Here is a 17,777-nt window from a genome sequence, read left to right on the forward strand (position 1 = left end):
ATGAAAAAGTGCTGAACGGGGGCCTGAGAGATAGCATGGAGGTAAGGCATTTGCCTTGCATGCAAAAGGACAGTGGTTAGAATCCCGGCATCCCATATGGTCCCTCGAGCCTGCCAGAAGCGATTTCTGAGCATAGAGCTAGGAGTAACCCCTGAGTACTGCCGCAGGTGTGACCCAAAAACCAAAAGAAAGAAAAGAAAGGAAAGAAGAAGAAAGAAAGAAGGAAGGAAGGGAGGGAGGGAGGAAGGAAGGAAGATAGGAAGGAAGGAAGGGAGGGAGGGAGGGAGGAAGGGAGGGAGGGAGGGAGGGGAGGGAGGGGAGGGGAGGGGAGGGGAGGGGAGGGAAGGGAAGGGAAGGGAAGGGAAGGGAAGGGAAGAAGGGAAGGGAAGGGAAGGGTAGGGAGGGAGGGAGGGAGGGAGGGAGGGAGGGAGGGAGGGAGGGAGGGAGGGAGGGAGGGAGGGAGGGAGGAAGGAAGGAAGGAAGGAAGGAAGGAAGGAAGGAAGGAAGGAAGGAAGGAAGGAAGGAAGGAAGGAAGGAAGGAAGGAAGGAAGGAAGGAAGGAAGGAAGGAAGGAAGAAAGAAAGAAAGAAAGAAAGAAAGAAAGAAAGAAAGAAAGAAAGAAAGAAAGAAAGAAAGAAAGAAAGAAAGAAAGAAAGAAAGAAAGAAAGAAAGAAAGAAAGAAAGAAAGAAAGAAAGAAAGTGCTGAATGGCACCAGTTATTAAGCATAACCACAATGGCACGACAATATAAAACGTTGATCAGAATGTTCTTAAAAAGTGTTAGTGGAAGCACAAAATTAAAATCCAATCTTGAAGACTACATGGCAGCAGAAGAGGGTCCAAGAACTTAACAGTCAGGAAAGAGTCCCAGGCTCCTAGAATAGCTTGGGAGAATCCTCCCCATAAGTACTGCTCAATTATTCTGAATCCCACTTGAAAAAAAAAAAATGTTTAAAACAGGTTGTTTTTAAAAAGTACTCACCATCCATATGATATACTGATTAATATAATCAGGATCACTGAGTTGGTTTATTAAAGGGAGAAGAATGCTTCGTGCAATAATTTCCTAAACAAAAGTTAAACAAAATCAAATTATCTCAAAAACTTCACAAATCAAAATTTAATGTAGCTGCCAAAGAGATAAAAAAAAAAAAGGTTTAAGATATTTGCTTTGTAGTTTCTATGACGTTAACATCACCCTGACACCAAAAGCAGAGACACAAAAATCAAAAGAAAACTACATGCTGAGAGCCCTGAAGAACACAGATGCAAAGATCCTCAACAAAATACTAACAAATAGAATCCGACAGCTCATCAAGAAAGTCATATACCAAGTAGGACTCATCCCAGGGATGCAAGGATGTTCAGCATCTACGAATCAATCAATATAATAAACTGCTGGGACGGTTGGGGGACTGCCAGCTTCCCAGCAGTGTGTCATATGTGTATGACACAAAAATTTCTGGGATTGATGCCTGGATGGAGGGGAGGGAGAGAAGGAAGAGGGAGAGTGGAAAAGGCGAGGGAGAGAGGGGGAGAGGTAGAGATGGAGAAAGAGGAAAAAAGAGGGGAGGAAGTGGCGAAGGGAGGGAGAGACCAGGCACATTCTACAGCAAAATGTTATTTGCTATTTGCAAGACTTATCAACTTGTTTACTAACTATGTTTGGTTTTGGGGGGGCACACTAGTAATGCTTAGAGGATCCTACTCAGTGCTGGGGTCACTCACAGACATGCTTAGGGGTCTATGTGGTGACAGGTATGAAAACTGGGCTTGCGGTAGACACAGTATGAACTCCAAATCATTGAACTCTCTCTGGCCCCATCCTTACAGTGAAATATAACCTCACGTAACAAGAGAAATCATAATTCACATCTCCTAAATCAGCCTAGCCCTCCAGGAGTTAAAATTAACATATGCATTATAACTACTAAGAAAATCCGTAAGTTTTATCTAGCATGAAAGCTGACTCTCTGATAGGGCTTCTGCCACAGAATAAGGCACTGGAAAACCAGTAAAGTACATAATGATAATAAATATTGAATAACCCCATCACTGTGGAATATAAGAATTCTATTGGAAAGAAGCATCAAGTAAGTATATACACAACCAATCATTTAAAAATAATAGTAATAAATGTACTATTTAAATTTAACAACAATAAACAACACAGCCTAACAATACAGCAGGTGTTGTCCCCCCAAAACAAAATTACGTTAAACGGTACTAAAAAGTAATCAAAGGAGATGCAAAATGAGAAGGGAGCAAGGACATGAAACTCCTAAGAGTTTCAAGAAGAAAAGATGATGAGACATGTGAAATGTGGTCAAGATGCCACCTAAAAATATTTGAAGGATCAGGTGGGCAAAGACTCTGATGCCAAAGAAATAGCACATAGGCATACTCTGAATAATCAGTCATTTCTTTAAATGGCCACTGAGAATCTAGTGAGAAATTGCCAGGTATTTATGCCCCCAAATAGCCCAGATAACTAGGACTTAATAAGTAGTTATTCCATCAAACTCTTTATGTCAAAACCAACAGTTTTGTACTCACTTTCCAGCACCAATTCACTGCCTGACAAGTATACTGTACATATCTCTGATAGGGATTAGAAATTACCTAAATATCAAAATATATACATAAAGCACACCCAAAGGACTGATGTCAGTTTTACAGGAAAGTGTAAGAGTTTAGAGATTTATATTTTTAGAAATATTTGAAACATTCAGTCGACCAAAGTATGGCCTATTTCTGGCACTTAATATTTTATCTTTTATTGAAGTAGAACTGTCAATCTTTTTCATCTCTTTAAAATACACGCCATCGACACCCAAACCCCACAGCCACTGCCCTGTCAGCTCATCAGCCAGCTCCACAAAATCCCTTTATTGCTGAGAGATGCAAGCCAAGCTGCATAAATTCATGGGTACACTGGTCTCTCAGCACAACTCTGGGGCACTCTTTCCCTGCCAAAGCCCTGCATCCACAGTCGCACCCCTCAGTCATCACCACCAGTGACCCAACTTCACAGCTCCAACACTAATCTCCAAAGATACCTAACTAATAAAAATTCCGGTGGGCCAGTTTGGGGGGGATGAAAAATATAAGGGTCTTCATGTAGCAGGGTCATCAGGCAGCCTCTCTCCCAGTTCCCACCCTCCCATATAATTTCAGAAACCCCAGCAGACACATCCATGCCCCAGAGACACTGCCATGTCAATAAGTGAACAATGCTAACCTAAAAATGAAAAATGATAAAGTAATGATATATATCATCACCAGCTCCAAAAATCCTCATACTCTTTGAGTAAAAGCCGCATACAGAGCAGCGTGGCACCTCCAAATTTCTCAAGACTGATACTCCAGTTCAAACATATCAAATTAGATGTGAAGTGTACAGTCACCTAAGCTCAACAAATAAAACCAATAGCACAGAATGCTTAACTAGTCACAGTTTAGTAAAGCAACAGACAATGGTTTAATGAGCACATTTTGAAATAAAACAATTTTCACAAAATTTCTTTTAGTGATCTTTTAGTGAAGATTGATTTTTTCCCCAACAATTCCATTACCATTTAGCTGTGACAAGCAATATGAAGCAAATTAGTTCATGCCTTCCATGTTCCCAGGCAACACATGTGTTCTCAACAGCTTTTAAGAGTAACAAAACAACAGATAAAACTTTTGAAAATTACTGCTCTCAATTTCTGCACAGCTACTTAATTAATAGTTGCAGCTTACCCTGACAAAATATCGCATGATCTTGTTCTGGAAATCTCCAGGAGGTAGCAATAAATACAATAACACCTCACACAAATCTCTTAGAAATCCTAGAAATAAAGAAAAACAATAACGAACTATATATAATGATATTAGAAAATAATGAAACTTTCTCTCATCTTGATATACAACACATAAAGGCAAACAAGCAGTTTCTTCACCACTCTAGCAATTAAAACAGATATGCCTTCATCATTAAAAAAGCACTTTAGAATCTTGTTTTGATTTATACTTTCTGAATCACTTAAGGAACTTCAATTATATATGCATTTTCCTTGAAGTTTTTAACTGTAGTATTGATTCTGCACTCATACATATCTTTGTACACTTAACAGCTATTTTCACATTAAGAAATATAACAAGGTAGGGGCTGGAATAATGGCAGAGTGGTAGGGCATTTGCCTTGCACGAGGATGACCCAGGATGGAGATGGATTTGATCCCCGGCATCCCATATGGTCCCACAAGGCAGGAGTAATTGCTGAGCGCCACCAGGTGTCCCCCCACAATATATATATATATATATATATATATATATATATATATATATATATATATATATATATATATAAAACAAAGTAGTTATTTCAAAAAGTACTTCAACAATTTGTGATTAATACAAAAAAAAACATTATGTTCTTTTGTTTTACTGATTCAAAAAATTCAATACATATAAACTTACTGTACGTGATTATACCTATTTCTTACATTCGATTATCAATGTTAATGAACAGGCAATAAAAACTGAACTGCACAATACATATAAAATTAAAGAAAATGGGAAAAATTAAAGTGTTGAACACAGTATAAAAAATGTAACAAGCCAATTTCCTACTGAGAAATGTTTTTCTGGGGCCAGAGTGGTGGCACTAGAGGTAAGGCATCTGCCTTGCAAGCACTAGCCTAGGAGGGACAGAGGTTTGATCCCCCGGTGTCCCATACGGTTCCCCACCCCAGGAGTGATTTCTGAGCACATAGCCAGGAGTAACCCCTGAGCATCAAACGGGTATGCTCCCCCACCAAAAAAAAAAAAAAATAAGAAAGAAAAAGAGAGAAATGTTTTTCTGTGTCAAAGCATACACTTTCTAGGGATGTGATAATACAGACGACAATCCTGTTAATCAAAATATTCCCTGGCAGTTGAAAAACTAGGGAAACAACATCTTCATATCAATCACACCTGACCTAACTTCCCACAAAGAACAGAAATCTGTTTAAGTCTATAGATTTTATCTGAAATCTTTAGAATCATTCCCAGTGAAAATTAGGGACACATGGACCCTTGAAGCATAAATAATTCAAGATAAATTATTAATAAAGATCGAAAAGTAAATTTAGCATTAATTTTGTGATGCTATACTTTAAAAGATGATCTCTAATCAGCATCTTTACTTTTTAAAAGATGCCCTTTACCAAATTAAAACTACTTTTACATATTTTGAATAAAATATTATCTTTACTCTGCTTCCTGATCTGTAGGAAGGTTCTACTTTCAGATTTTACCCTCAGGTTTGTTCATCGTATCTTGTCTTTAACTAATCTGTAAAGTTCCTATTTTAAAGAATTTAAAGTGAGAAGAAAAACCTTCTTCATCTTTGGAAGAAGTGCACACTAGGTCCCGGCAAACATCCTTCTCCATTTCAGCTTCAACTTCAAAGAAGGTATCTATAAGTTCCTCCGCTGTGCCTGTACAGAAAAAGAGAAAATTCAAGAGTGATGAAAAAAAAATAGACATAGTTCTCATTTTCCAATAGAATAAAAGTATTACCTGTTACTTGATTATCTTTCTCAGTTAATTTCTGTTGCGTCTTTCTGAATACGCGAAGGTGAGTGCCAAAATCATCTACAATCCGCATAGTAAAATAAGGCTGCCAGTCGATCTCTTTTGACCTTAAAAACACATATTACATAAAATAAGTGAATAAAAACTTTTGACATCAAATACAATTAACAGAGTGAAGGCATTTATACCGAGATTTTATTCTTTGAATTACTATTTCATCTTAGAACTCCCTTTTAAAAAGCCCAAGTTATATAAAATCTACGGACGTCATTGAACAGTACCATGATATTTCATGTGCCTTAACTTAAAATCTGTAGTGTAAAATGAGTGAAACAGATGTATGATTATATCAAACAATATAAAATTTTTAAGAGATTCAAGATGTATTTTGCTTGCACTTCTAAGAATACACTGGTTTCTTTGGAACTGAATCTAAAATCTCCACATTCTTAATTATACAGCTTAAGTCTCAACCAAGCACCACTGGCAGAAGCTTGATTTCTCTTAGCATATACTGGCAGCTCCAAACGTTACTATTGAGGGACAAGGTTGACAGTTCAAGTGGCAGAGTTCAGGTCTATCATGTGCATGTTCCTAATTCACTCCCTCCACCATGTGACCTCATGAACGCCCCCAGGTGGAGCTTTTCTGACCTCCATTCACCTCTGGGGTACACACACCCAACCAGCACTCCCTGCCCCTCTGCTCTGCTGCAGTAGTCCTTAAAAGTCATTATTAGGGCCCGGAGAGATAGCACAGCGGCGTTTGCCTTGCAAGCAGCCCATCCAGGACCAAAGGTGGTTGGTTCGAATCCCGGTGTCCCATATGGTCCCCCGTGCCTGCCAGGAGCTACTTCTGAGCAGACAGCCAGGAGTAACCCCTGAGCAATGCTGGGTGTGGCCCAAAAACCAAAAAAAAAAAAGTCATTATTAAAAAATAATGACTCTAATTACACAGAAATAGCTTACAGAATATAAAATATCATACTCAAGATGCAAAAAAAAAAGTAAAATAGGATTTATTATTAAAACAGTATTTACTAGTAAGTAAACTAGTATTCAAGACACTGCCAGTTAAGTGAAACAACAAAAGCAATGACAAAGACAAGTCTAAAACAATACTCTCTTTGATTAACCAATACTTTAATCTTGCTTTCATTAATGTGGTACTGAAGTTAATTAACTGTTCTGGAAATATGTCAAGTACATATAAAAGACAAAAAGAAAATTCAAAAAAGCAGCGGGGTAGGGTAGCCAAGAAAAGGGGCACCTTAACTCATTATAGTAATCTCTCATACAAAATAGGAAATTAGTAACTATTGTTACTTTTTAATTAAACAAAATTACCAGTGTAGGGAGGACATTGCGAAATACAACAGATGGCTTTTTTTCAAATAAAAATGTGTTGCTAAAGGACAAGGACATAGCTCAGTAGTACAGGGTATACCGTGCATGAATGCAGCCTTGTATTGAGTTGGATTCTTAGCAGTTATAACAAAAAATAAAGTGCAATTACCAATTATATACTAATTTTTCCTATTTTGGGAGGAGCGAGAAAGCTCCACACTCAGTGGAGCCTGAGGCTTACCCCTGGACTGCACATAGGACCTGTACACTTAGATCCCCTGGCTGCGCTCAGGGGACCATATATGGTACCAGGCATCAAATCTAAGTAGACAGCATGTAAGACAAATGCCTCACCTTCTGAACTATCATTCTGGCGTCTACTTACTTTATTTTAAAGTATAACTATGGTTTTGCTTCATACATGGCATGTAAGAATAAAACATAAATGGCATATAAATGAACACTAAAAAGGTAACCGACTTCAGGAATCAAAGGGCTGAAATTTAGAATAAGATTAATACATGAGTATTTCTCAACTCTTTTTCTGAACTCAATTCTGTTCTAACTGTTCTTTGCTATGGACTCTCTCTTCTAAGGATTGGCCCCAAGTCTCCTGTAAGTAAGTTGTTAAAATTTCCAGGGGCCGGAGAGATAGCATGGAGGTAAGGCGTTTGCCTTTCATGCAGAAGGTCATCGGTTCGAATCCCGGCGTCCCATATGGTCCCCCGTGCCTGCCAGGAGCAATTTCTGAGCATGAAGCCAGGAGTAACCCCTGAGCACTGCCGGGTGTGACCCCCCCCCCCAAAAAAAAAAAAAAAAACCACAAAAAAAAATAAAATTTCCAAGCAAAATTAAAGTTGCTAATTTTAATACAAATACTGTTTTCTTCTGCGTCTTATGTTGCAATGACACTAACAGACTGCTTAACCCACCTCATAATAATCCGTTTTACTCTCCTATTTTAGAGGTATCGTCCCATAGACATACAAATATGCTTACGATTTTCTGCAATGCTAGCTTACCTAGTAGCAAACTGAATGAGTGCATTCTGAAGAGTCTGCCTAATTTCAAGAAGAAAGGACTCATCATCACTTAGTGTATAATACCAATACTGGACATAATCCCTCAAAGAAAACTGGATAACCTAAAGGGAAAAAAAAATACGTCAGGATTTAAGAATAATGCTGGCAAACTAAAACCAGTTATAGTATTAGCCAACTTGCATTTGTTCTCTAAATACTAAATTCTGATAGCAAGTAACTGTCTTCACTATAAAAAGAGCAACATATTAAAAAGCATTAAAGAATATTTCATTGCATTGGTATCCCAATTCATTCACTGCTTTTCAACTTCGACGTAACAAAATGCAAATTCATACCAAGACCATAATTTTAACAAAGAAACCGTATTTGGAGTGAAGGTAGAGAAAAATTTTTACTAAAATATTAGCACCAGATTCATAAAATTAAAATTACAATATGACAAGAGTTCATTTCAAGACATCTAAGACAATTAATAGTATCAAGTGAGTAAATGTTTGTTAGGCAATAAATAGCAAAGATAAGAATATGATGTATAATCTTCTGTAAAGCATTTAGATAAATATCAGATATTTATAGCATGTTAATTTTTTAAATAGACATTTATGACAATGAAAATGAAACATGTATTAAAGTAATCCTGTGATTAATCTTAACCTATTTTTGACTAATTTTAAAATCAAACCAGGTATTCCATTAAAGAATCTATATAATGGGGGGGGAATCTGATTCTATAAATCACTCAGCTTGTTCATCAAAATACAGGATAACATTCTTCTCTAAAATTACTATAAACATTAAGGGCGGAGACAACTGCCTTGCAGTTTGGTTCCTGGGACAGATTTGAGTTGGATTACTGGCATCCCATGTGGTCCCCGAGCCTACAAGGACCAATTTCTGAGCACAGAGCCAGGAGTAACCGCTGAACGCCAGGGGTGCCCCCTCCCCCCAAATAAAACAACTCAGAAACATTATCAAGTATCAGTAAAAACTTTTTTAACATGAAACTGAGTCAAAAACTTTAATACTAAATAATTACTTTATTATAACTGTTCATAAATAACGAAGCATATTTTAAGTATCCAAGGGAAGCAAGGTCCAGAGAAAAAGTACAATGGGTAAGGCACTTGCTTTGTACATAGGAGGCCTGGGTCTGATGCCCAGTTCCCCAGAGCTTGCCAGGATTGACCCCTTGGCTCACAGCCAGGAGTAAATAAATACTGACCATGGTTAGGTGTGGCCCCAAAACAAGTAAAGCAAAAAGAATATAAGGAAAGCATATGTTTTCAGAGTATCACAAATATCAAAGACATTTCTTAGTATTTGCACAAAAATTTACCTAGCAGTCAAGATAGCACATAATAAAACTTCAAATACCACATAATGAAACTCACCTGTTGAAGTGGTTCATCGATGATATTGGCACCCGTCAATCTTCTATCAATCTTTATGGTCCTGGCTTCCCGTTTCATTTCTTCTAAGCACTTCAAGGAAACCACACTACTTTACTGAACAGTTCTTGATTTATAATCTCCGTGGCTTACTTCTATACTGACTCCTACTTACTGTAATTATGTTTAAGTTAAAAATAAAATCAATTTTTTGAGACTGTCATATGCCATTCATTAAATTAATGAAGCAATAATAGACATTGTGGGGACAGAGATCGATTGTTAGTCTCAAAAATAAAATCAACAAACGTAGAATATGAGAAAATTGAAATAAAAATGTATCATTGCCATATTTCAATAAAAATTTGAAAACATATGTGGTTTAGGTTAGTCAAATTAACAATTAAATTCTTTATTTTTTGTTTGTTTTTGGGTCACAACCAGTGGGCACACATAGGTTACTCCTGGCTCTGCACACAGAAATCGCTCCTGACAGGGAGGGGGGACCATATAGGATGCCAGGATTCGAACCAATGACAAGCAGCTCCGTGCAAGGCAAGCACCCTACTGCTGTGCTATCTCTCTGGCCCAAATTAACAATTTAATTTATTAATAAACACTACCACTTCTTTCCCTTACATCTCCCAACCAAAAATTATATAATGCTACCAAATAACTATATTGTCAACTGAATCTATTTAAAGATGATTGTTAGTACCAGAAAGATAGTTCAATGGGCTGAGAACATGTTGTGAACGTGTAGGGGCTGAGTTCAATTCTTAGTACTGCATGGTCCCTCGAAAACTGTGTGATCCTAAGTACAGAGCCCCAAGTTCTATTAGGTATAGCCAAAAAATAAAAACAAAGCAAAGTTGATATGACTTTTCATAATTAAAGAAAATAATTCCTCTATTACTCTGTAATCTAAAGATGGGGAGGCTAAAAATAGAGTAAGAAGTTCTAGTAGACCATTATAAAATAAACTATAGCACAAATATAAATAACACATATTCCTGGTTATGAGATCTTTTATTTATTATATTAATACATGTGTATTTTTAGATGGCAAAAATGAATCACTGTTTAATAAGTTATCTAAAAATAAATTATAAAGACTTAACAAGTGACTATGATTACTCTGAAAAACTGTAGTTCATAAGAATTTTTCTATCTTCTACTCAAATAAGTGAAAACTATCAAATAATATAGTGTCAAATATCAAATAGTGTCAAACAGCAAACTCCAAGAGTAAATATTAAAAATATTGAAGTTATATATATATATATATATATATATTAGAAAATGTATTTAGCAACGTGAAAATCTGAGTGTGATGTTTTTTTTATTTCAGCATATACTTTTTCAATCCATTATATCTCATATAATAGGAAATAGGTAAGTTAGTAATTATAAAGATAACTTTAAAGGTAAGTAATTGGAATTAATACCATATAATTTTTCTCTGTTCAGACAGGATTAAACCATTCCAATTCCACAAGAAGTAAATACATTGCAAATCTAAAGAATAGCTAATACTCAATTTTAATTCTAATTATAGAATAAGGAAATAGTGATTAGGATACAAAGGCCACCCACGGAATGGGAGAAACTATTCACCCAATACCCATTAGATAAAGGACTATATCTTAGATGTATATGGTACTGACAGAACTGAATAAGAAAAATAAAACAACTAACCCCATCAAAAAATGGGAAGAAATGAACAGACATTTCCTCAAAGAAGAAATAAAAATGGCCAAAAGGCACATTAAAAAAAGCTCTACATCACTAATCAGGGAGCTGCAAATCAAAACAACAATGAGGTACCATCTCATGCCACAGAGACTGGCACACATCACAAAGAACAAGAATAACTGTCTGGTGTGGTTGTGGGGAGAAAAGGACTCTTATTCACTGCTGGAGGGAATGCCACCTAGTCTAGCCTTTCTGGAAAATAGTATGGAGATTCCTCAAAAAGCTGGAAATTGAACTCCCATATGAACTATCTACACCATTCCTAGGGATATAACTTAGGAACACAGAAACACAACACAAAAATGCCTTCTGCACACCTATATTCACTGCAGCACTATTTACAATAGCCAGAATCTAGAAGTAACCCAGGTGCCCAACAACAGATGAGTGGCTAAAGAAAATGTGGTACACATACTCAATTGAATACAATGCAGCTGTTAGGAAAAATGAAGTTATGCAATTTGCCTATACACAGAAGAACACGGAGACTATCATGCTGAGTAAAATTAACCAGAGGAGGAGATATAAACACAGAATAATAGTCCCACTCATCTGTGGGATATAAGGAAAATAAGACAGTGTGGGGATGATATCCAGAGACAACAGAGATGAGGATTAGGAGGACCAGTCCATGGTAGGAAGCTTGAACAAGAGAGGAGAGGACAGTTATAGAGTAGAAAAGGGTCAAATATGAAAAGGACATTGTGGCACCCCTTCATTAGGAGTAGTACAAACTATAATGGAGAGAGAGAGGAGAAAGAAGAGAGAGGGGGGGGGAGAGAGAGAGAGAGAGAGAGAGAGAGAGAGAGAGAGAGAGAGAGAGAGAGAGAGAAAGAGAGAGAGAGAGAGAGAGAGGGGGAGAGAGAGAGGAGAGAGAGGAGAGAAAGAGAGAGAGAAGAGAGAGAGAGAGAGAGAGAAAGAGAGAAAGAGAGAGAGAGAGAGAGAGAATGTATGAAGTAAAATGCCTGCCCCAGAGTCCACCAAGGATGGAGGGCAGGTGGGATAAAAGAGGGAATCAGGGAGGGTGAGAGGGAAACTGTTGACTTTGGTGGTGGGAAATGGTGAAAATTGTTATACTTTGTACAACTATAACTCAATCATGAACAACTTTGAGATCATAAAAACTAGAATGAACAACCTGTAACCATGATGCTTACATTAAAAAAAAAGTTCTCAAATGCTTATTATTCTTTTCCTTAGGAGGTAGGGGATAGAGTTTCCAGGTAGTACTGAGGGGCACAAAACCATTCCCAGTGTGTCTCACGCATCAGGCCTGATAAGGTCAATGCAAGTAGGACCAATGATGTGAGGCTGCTCAGGAACTGAGTCATGCCCCAATGTTATGCTGCACTGATGCGTTCTTGACAGCAGGGCCACACCCAGCTATGCTGGTGAGCCATGTGTTGTTAAGAACACAACTAGAGTTGGGGGCATTGACCCCTGTGCTTATCACCCATGACTTCAACTGCATTTTCTTTTTAAGTACACTTTCCAGGTATGATCAGAAAAAAAAATCTATCAAACACTGATCAATAATATACTAAACATATCTGCTAAATCTATACAGAGAGTCAAATGATTGGCATTGTTGCTATTACTACCGCAAAGAAAAGCATTTTAAAGCTTCACATTCCTTCTTTCTATATACCTTAGGAATCCCAGTTGGCATTGAAGGAAGAGATAAGTGGTCACACTGCTCTAGGAATTTCTCTGAGTTGGTTTTTCCAAACAGAAGAGTAACCACAAAACCCCTGGAAATAAAGTGAAGTAACATATTTTTAATCACTATTTAACACATATAATACCAAATGGATTTTTTTCAAATTCAATACATTGCTTACTAAAAGATAAATTCATTTAAAAAAATTATTTAACTTTAGCAGAGAATAATTAGATTGTAACATGAAATTTGAAACAACTATAAGCATTTGTGTATTTCTAGTATAGTTTTCAAAGTGGTGATCAATTATTTTCCATAAAGAATGTCAAACAGCATTTTAGTACTTCCTAAAAATTGGGTCCTGATTAATATATAGGCTAGATAATAAAATAAACAATATCTAAATCTAAAGGTAAATCATCACATAATTCTATAGCTGCCAAAATAATGTGATCTATTAACAAAAATTAAGGTATGCACTTATAGAAACTAAAATTCTTATTTTCTGCTTTGAACTACAAATAAAAACAGGATAAAAATAATTGCATAAGCATACCTAAGAGGCCACTGAATTTTTTTTTTCTTCTGGCTTTGGTAAAAACAATTTGTACAAGCATCACTTAAAAACCAGAACCAGGGCCCGGAGAGATAGCACAGTGGCGTTTGCCTTGCAAGCAGCCGATCCAGGACCTAAGGTGGTTGGTTCGAATCCTGGTGTCCCATATGGTCCCCCGTGCCTGCCAGGAGCTATTTCTGAGCAGACAGCCAGGAGTAATCCCTGAGCACCGCCGGGTGTGGCCCAAAAACCAAAAAAAAAAAAAAAAAAAAAAAAAAACAAAAAACCCAGGACCAGAAGGTTCAGTGGTAGTGCACGTATTGAATTCATGAGGTCCTGGGTCTGATGATCCCAGTCCCTTTCCCACAAAAACAAAATAAATTAAAAAAATACATAAATCTTTAATTGCACTTTCAACACAAGAATATGGCAGAGAAAGATAAAAATGACCAATAGATATACTTACCCACCCACAAAGCAGAGGATATAAAATGCCAAATAAAGTATCACAAAGGGTCCAAAGGTTATCAAAGAGAGGCCAATGCCAAGGATTCCCCATCCCCATATAGACAGACTGGTCTGAAATAAAGCAAAAAAATAATTTTAATTATTAATTTTCCATGTAAAACAGAAAGGAAATAACAGAGCTTTGTATAAAGTCTTAAATTTCCTTTTAAATATTTATTGTTATTGTCGCAGTAACTAATATTTACTTTTGAAAATGTATATAAACTATTGTATATTTATCTCCAAGGAATTATATATAAAATCTATGTGTAGGAAATTTACAATGAGCAATTAATCCAAAAAATTTAGTGACAGTAAAGATACATTAAAATTTATACAAATGATAAAAAGTAATTTTAAAGATAGGCAAAAGCTAATATATTAGGTAGACAATGAATTTGCATTTGCTTAAAATATTCTATCTTTAAACAATGTCCCAAAATAACTTTAGCTAACAAGACATCTTACTAAGTTTTAAGGTAAGAAATTCATCTCACTGAAAGTTGTGAACATTTTTCAAAGTTGTATGCAGAAAATTCTAAAATTAAAACTGCAAAATTTATTGTGAGGCTCAGCAAAACATCTCCAAAAATTATATACCCTTCAGAATAAACAAACTGTTAAAATGCTATTTATTTATATTGACATTTAGCTTTCCAATAAAAAATCTCTTTTGTTAAAGGTAAACAAGATTTTAGTAATTTTAGTCATTATGAATAAATGTATTCAATTCAACAAGTCCCTATTTTCATTTGAGGTATACAAAGGAAGCATTTGTCCCACTTCTTCCATCAAGGAACACAGAAAATGTCTTATAGGAACAAAGCTAACACTGAACCAATAGAAAAAAAAGAGAAAGCATAAGACACTAAACTGAGGGAAATTAATGATCAAAGCACTATGGAACTGACTGTGCTGTGAATTACAAAAGAACAGTTTTATTCATTCATTCATTCACCAGCCATTGACTGCTTCCTATGTGCTACATGTTTTAATGATTATAAATTAATATATATAACCTAACAAGGTTACATTATAGAAGGGAGGACAACCATGTCTTCAGTTGTTTAAATATCTTCGTAAATTTACATTCCAAAAATTGGGGCAGGAGTAATGGCGCAGCAATAGGGCATTTGCTATGCACTTGGTGGACCCAAGACTGGGCTGACCCAAGACTGATGGTTTGATCCCCTGGGGTCCCATCCTCAAGCCATAAACGATTCCTGAGTGTCACTGGGTGTGGCCCAAAAACCAAAACCAAAACCAAAAAATTTACATTCCAAAATGGAAGGAAGACTTTACATTTTATTCATGTCAATAAAATTATGTCAGATGGTGATAAACTGAATGGAGGAAAGTTAAGCAACCAAATTTGTGTTTTGGTCTAGGTAGCTCTCCATGATTAAGTGACTAGAACGAAACTTTGATCGCTGTAAGAATCTTTTTCGGAAGGTTCTTTAGATTTCTTCTAGACAGAGTTGACGTAACTTTTTTATTTGTAATTGTACTATCCTCTTCCTTCATCCTAGCTATATCTTCAAATCAGAGAAAGCTATTTCACCTACAGATAATATTTAAAATACTTTGAAGAAATGAAAGTAAGCCTTGGTGGCCTCCTCCATGCTAAAGCCCTGCAACTGCACACAAAGACCCACTCCAGGAGCTGCTCCCAGGCCAAAGACCCAGCCTCACCGCTTTTCCACTGATCTCAGAAAAGACTCCTAGCTGCCACAAACTTCAGTTTTGCTGATTTGGTGAATACATTTCCAAGGAAAGGACGGTATGGAGGCCAGGGCAGGCCATTTCTCCCCATACTATTTACCGGTACTTCCAGAAGTCCCAGAAAACACACCCATGAAACACCTCTGCCACGGTTTGTGCTCATGGACCCATCTTCAGAGATCCTCAATATCCTGAACAGGCAGCTAAGCCACACCCCCATAACTTTAATACTAACTTCTGAGCATGACTACTCCAAATAGATGTGAAATTATCAAAGAAGCCATATGAGCTCAACAAACAAAACCAACAACAAAATGCCCAACTAGAAATAAACAGCTTAGTAAACATTCAGACAATGGCATAAGGATGATTTTCACAAATGTTCTTTTAATGCTTTTGTTCAATAATTTTATTACCATTTAGTTGAACCAAGCCACCTGTCAATAGGCAGGCTTCTCAGAAATTGGGAAAATGGTGACAGGGGTTAAGGGTTAATTACACTAGTGATTGGTGTAATTCGTGTTGGAACAATGAATGCCAGAAATAACTATATTATGAGCAACTCTGTAAGCCATAATATCTATAATTAAAAAATTTAATAAAAAAGAAAGGTCATGGTAATTAAGAATCAAGAACAAGGTATTCCTATTCCTTTGATAATACTTCTTTAAATTAACTCACCATGAGATAGTTAATGTTGTTGATGGTTGTGTTTCAGTCATAAAATGTTCCAAGACTCATCCTTTCAAAAGTGTACACTTTCTGCCATTCAACATAAAGAGAAAACTTAGGATCATTTACTACAGTAATTTCCAAACTTAAAGAATCATAAAGTCAGGGTATTAACAATAAAAATTCCAGGGACTGGAGGAATAGCATAGTGATAAGGTGCTTTGCTTTGCACGTGGTCAACACAGGACGGACCCAATTCAATTCCCGGCATCCCATATGATTCCCTGAGCCTGCCAGCAGCTATTTCCGAATGCTGTTACCTCCGAGTGATGTCGAGTGTGACCCAAAAACCAAAATAATAATAACAATAATAAATAAATAAAATGCAGATTCTGGTCTAATATCTCTAAAGTGAGTGTAATTCTTTCACCTCTAACAATTAACAAAGGGGGCAATTTGAAAATAAAGATGATTTCTAAGTTTATAACTATTCCTTTATCAAATACTTCTGGGGGCCATACCCAGTAGTGTTTGGGCTTTCTCCTGGTAGTATTCAAGAGATCATATGCAGCCTCAAGGATCAAATCCAGGTCAGCCACGTGCAAAGCAAATACTCTACCTTCTATACTATTTTCCAGCCTTATGTGTGTCTTTAATCTACAAACTTGATTCACAACTTGAAAACACAAAAATTCTGAAAATCAAAATTGTGACAAGCATTCCACATGCACTATCTCATTTACTTTCCAGGACATATTTGGTCAAGAAGGTATTAAAAACATAGTACTAAAAAGTACAGACACTTGAAGAAGGCTGATTGTATATACATCACCTTTACTGGGTACTGTTACCATTGGACATATTGGTTATGGAATTACCAACAAGTCTTCATATCCTCATCAATATCTTATGGTTGTTTTAGGAAGTAAATTAATATACATTCCAGGCATCAGCTTTAATTTCCTCACTAACATTACAATAAAGGAATGAAGGTACAGGTGTATTTAAAAAAAAAAAACTGTCCAGTTACAGAGCTAATAAGTATAAAATTTGATCATTAAATTTTTTTTTTTTTGTGGGTCACACCCGGCAGTGCTCAGGGGTTATTCCTGGCTCCAGGCTCAGAAATTGCTCCTGGCAGGCACGGGGGACCATATGGGGCGCCGGGATTCGAACTGATGACCTCCTGCATGAAAGGCAAACGCCTTACCTTCATGCTATCTCTCCAGCCCCTGATCATTAACATTTTTAAGTTAATTTAAGTATGTCTTAACATTTTTGCCAGTTAACAATTCTCAAAAGTTGAAAATCACAATAAGAAATATATTCTAGGGGCCAGAGATAGAGGATAAGGTGAACACCTGATTGGATCCCTAACATGGTAGTTAGTCCTCAAGAGGACCTTTGAGCAAAACGTCAGGAGTAAACCACCACCAGTTGTAGTACTAAAGAAACAAAGCCAAACAATTGTAAAATCATATATGAGTACTTTTATCTTTTTTCTTTTATCTACATATGACTTGGATTTATAATTGTAAGAAATTAGTCAGAAATCTACTCATAC

General features: G+C 36.6%; 1 protein-coding gene across 1 annotated transcript in view; it reads right to left on the minus strand.

Annotated features, from left to right (window-relative positions):
• SNX13 (sorting nexin 13) overlaps nt 1-17,777 on the minus strand; it is a 90,424-nt gene that overhangs the window by 44,318 nt on the left and 28,329 nt on the right. The window contains exons 2-9 of the mRNA XM_049785706.1: nt 13,779-13,891; nt 12,745-12,847; nt 9,345-9,434; nt 7,933-8,054; nt 5,550-5,671; nt 5,366-5,467; nt 3,744-3,832; nt 982-1,065 (exon numbers count right to left, since the gene is read on the minus strand). Coding sequence (XP_049641663.1) covers nt 982-1,065; nt 3,744-3,832; nt 5,366-5,467; nt 5,550-5,671; nt 7,933-8,054; nt 9,345-9,434; nt 12,745-12,847; nt 13,779-13,891 — 825 coding nt within the window. The remainder of the gene's footprint in view (nt 1-981; nt 1,066-3,743; nt 3,833-5,365; nt 5,468-5,549; nt 5,672-7,932; nt 8,055-9,344; nt 9,435-12,744; nt 12,848-13,778; nt 13,892-17,777) is intronic.

The sequence above is a fragment of the Suncus etruscus genome, chromosome 13 (genome assembly GCF_024139225.1).
Source record: "Suncus etruscus isolate mSunEtr1 chromosome 13, mSunEtr1.pri.cur, whole genome shotgun sequence".
NCBI classification, from domain to species: domain Eukaryota; kingdom Metazoa; phylum Chordata; class Mammalia; order Eulipotyphla; family Soricidae; genus Suncus; species Suncus etruscus.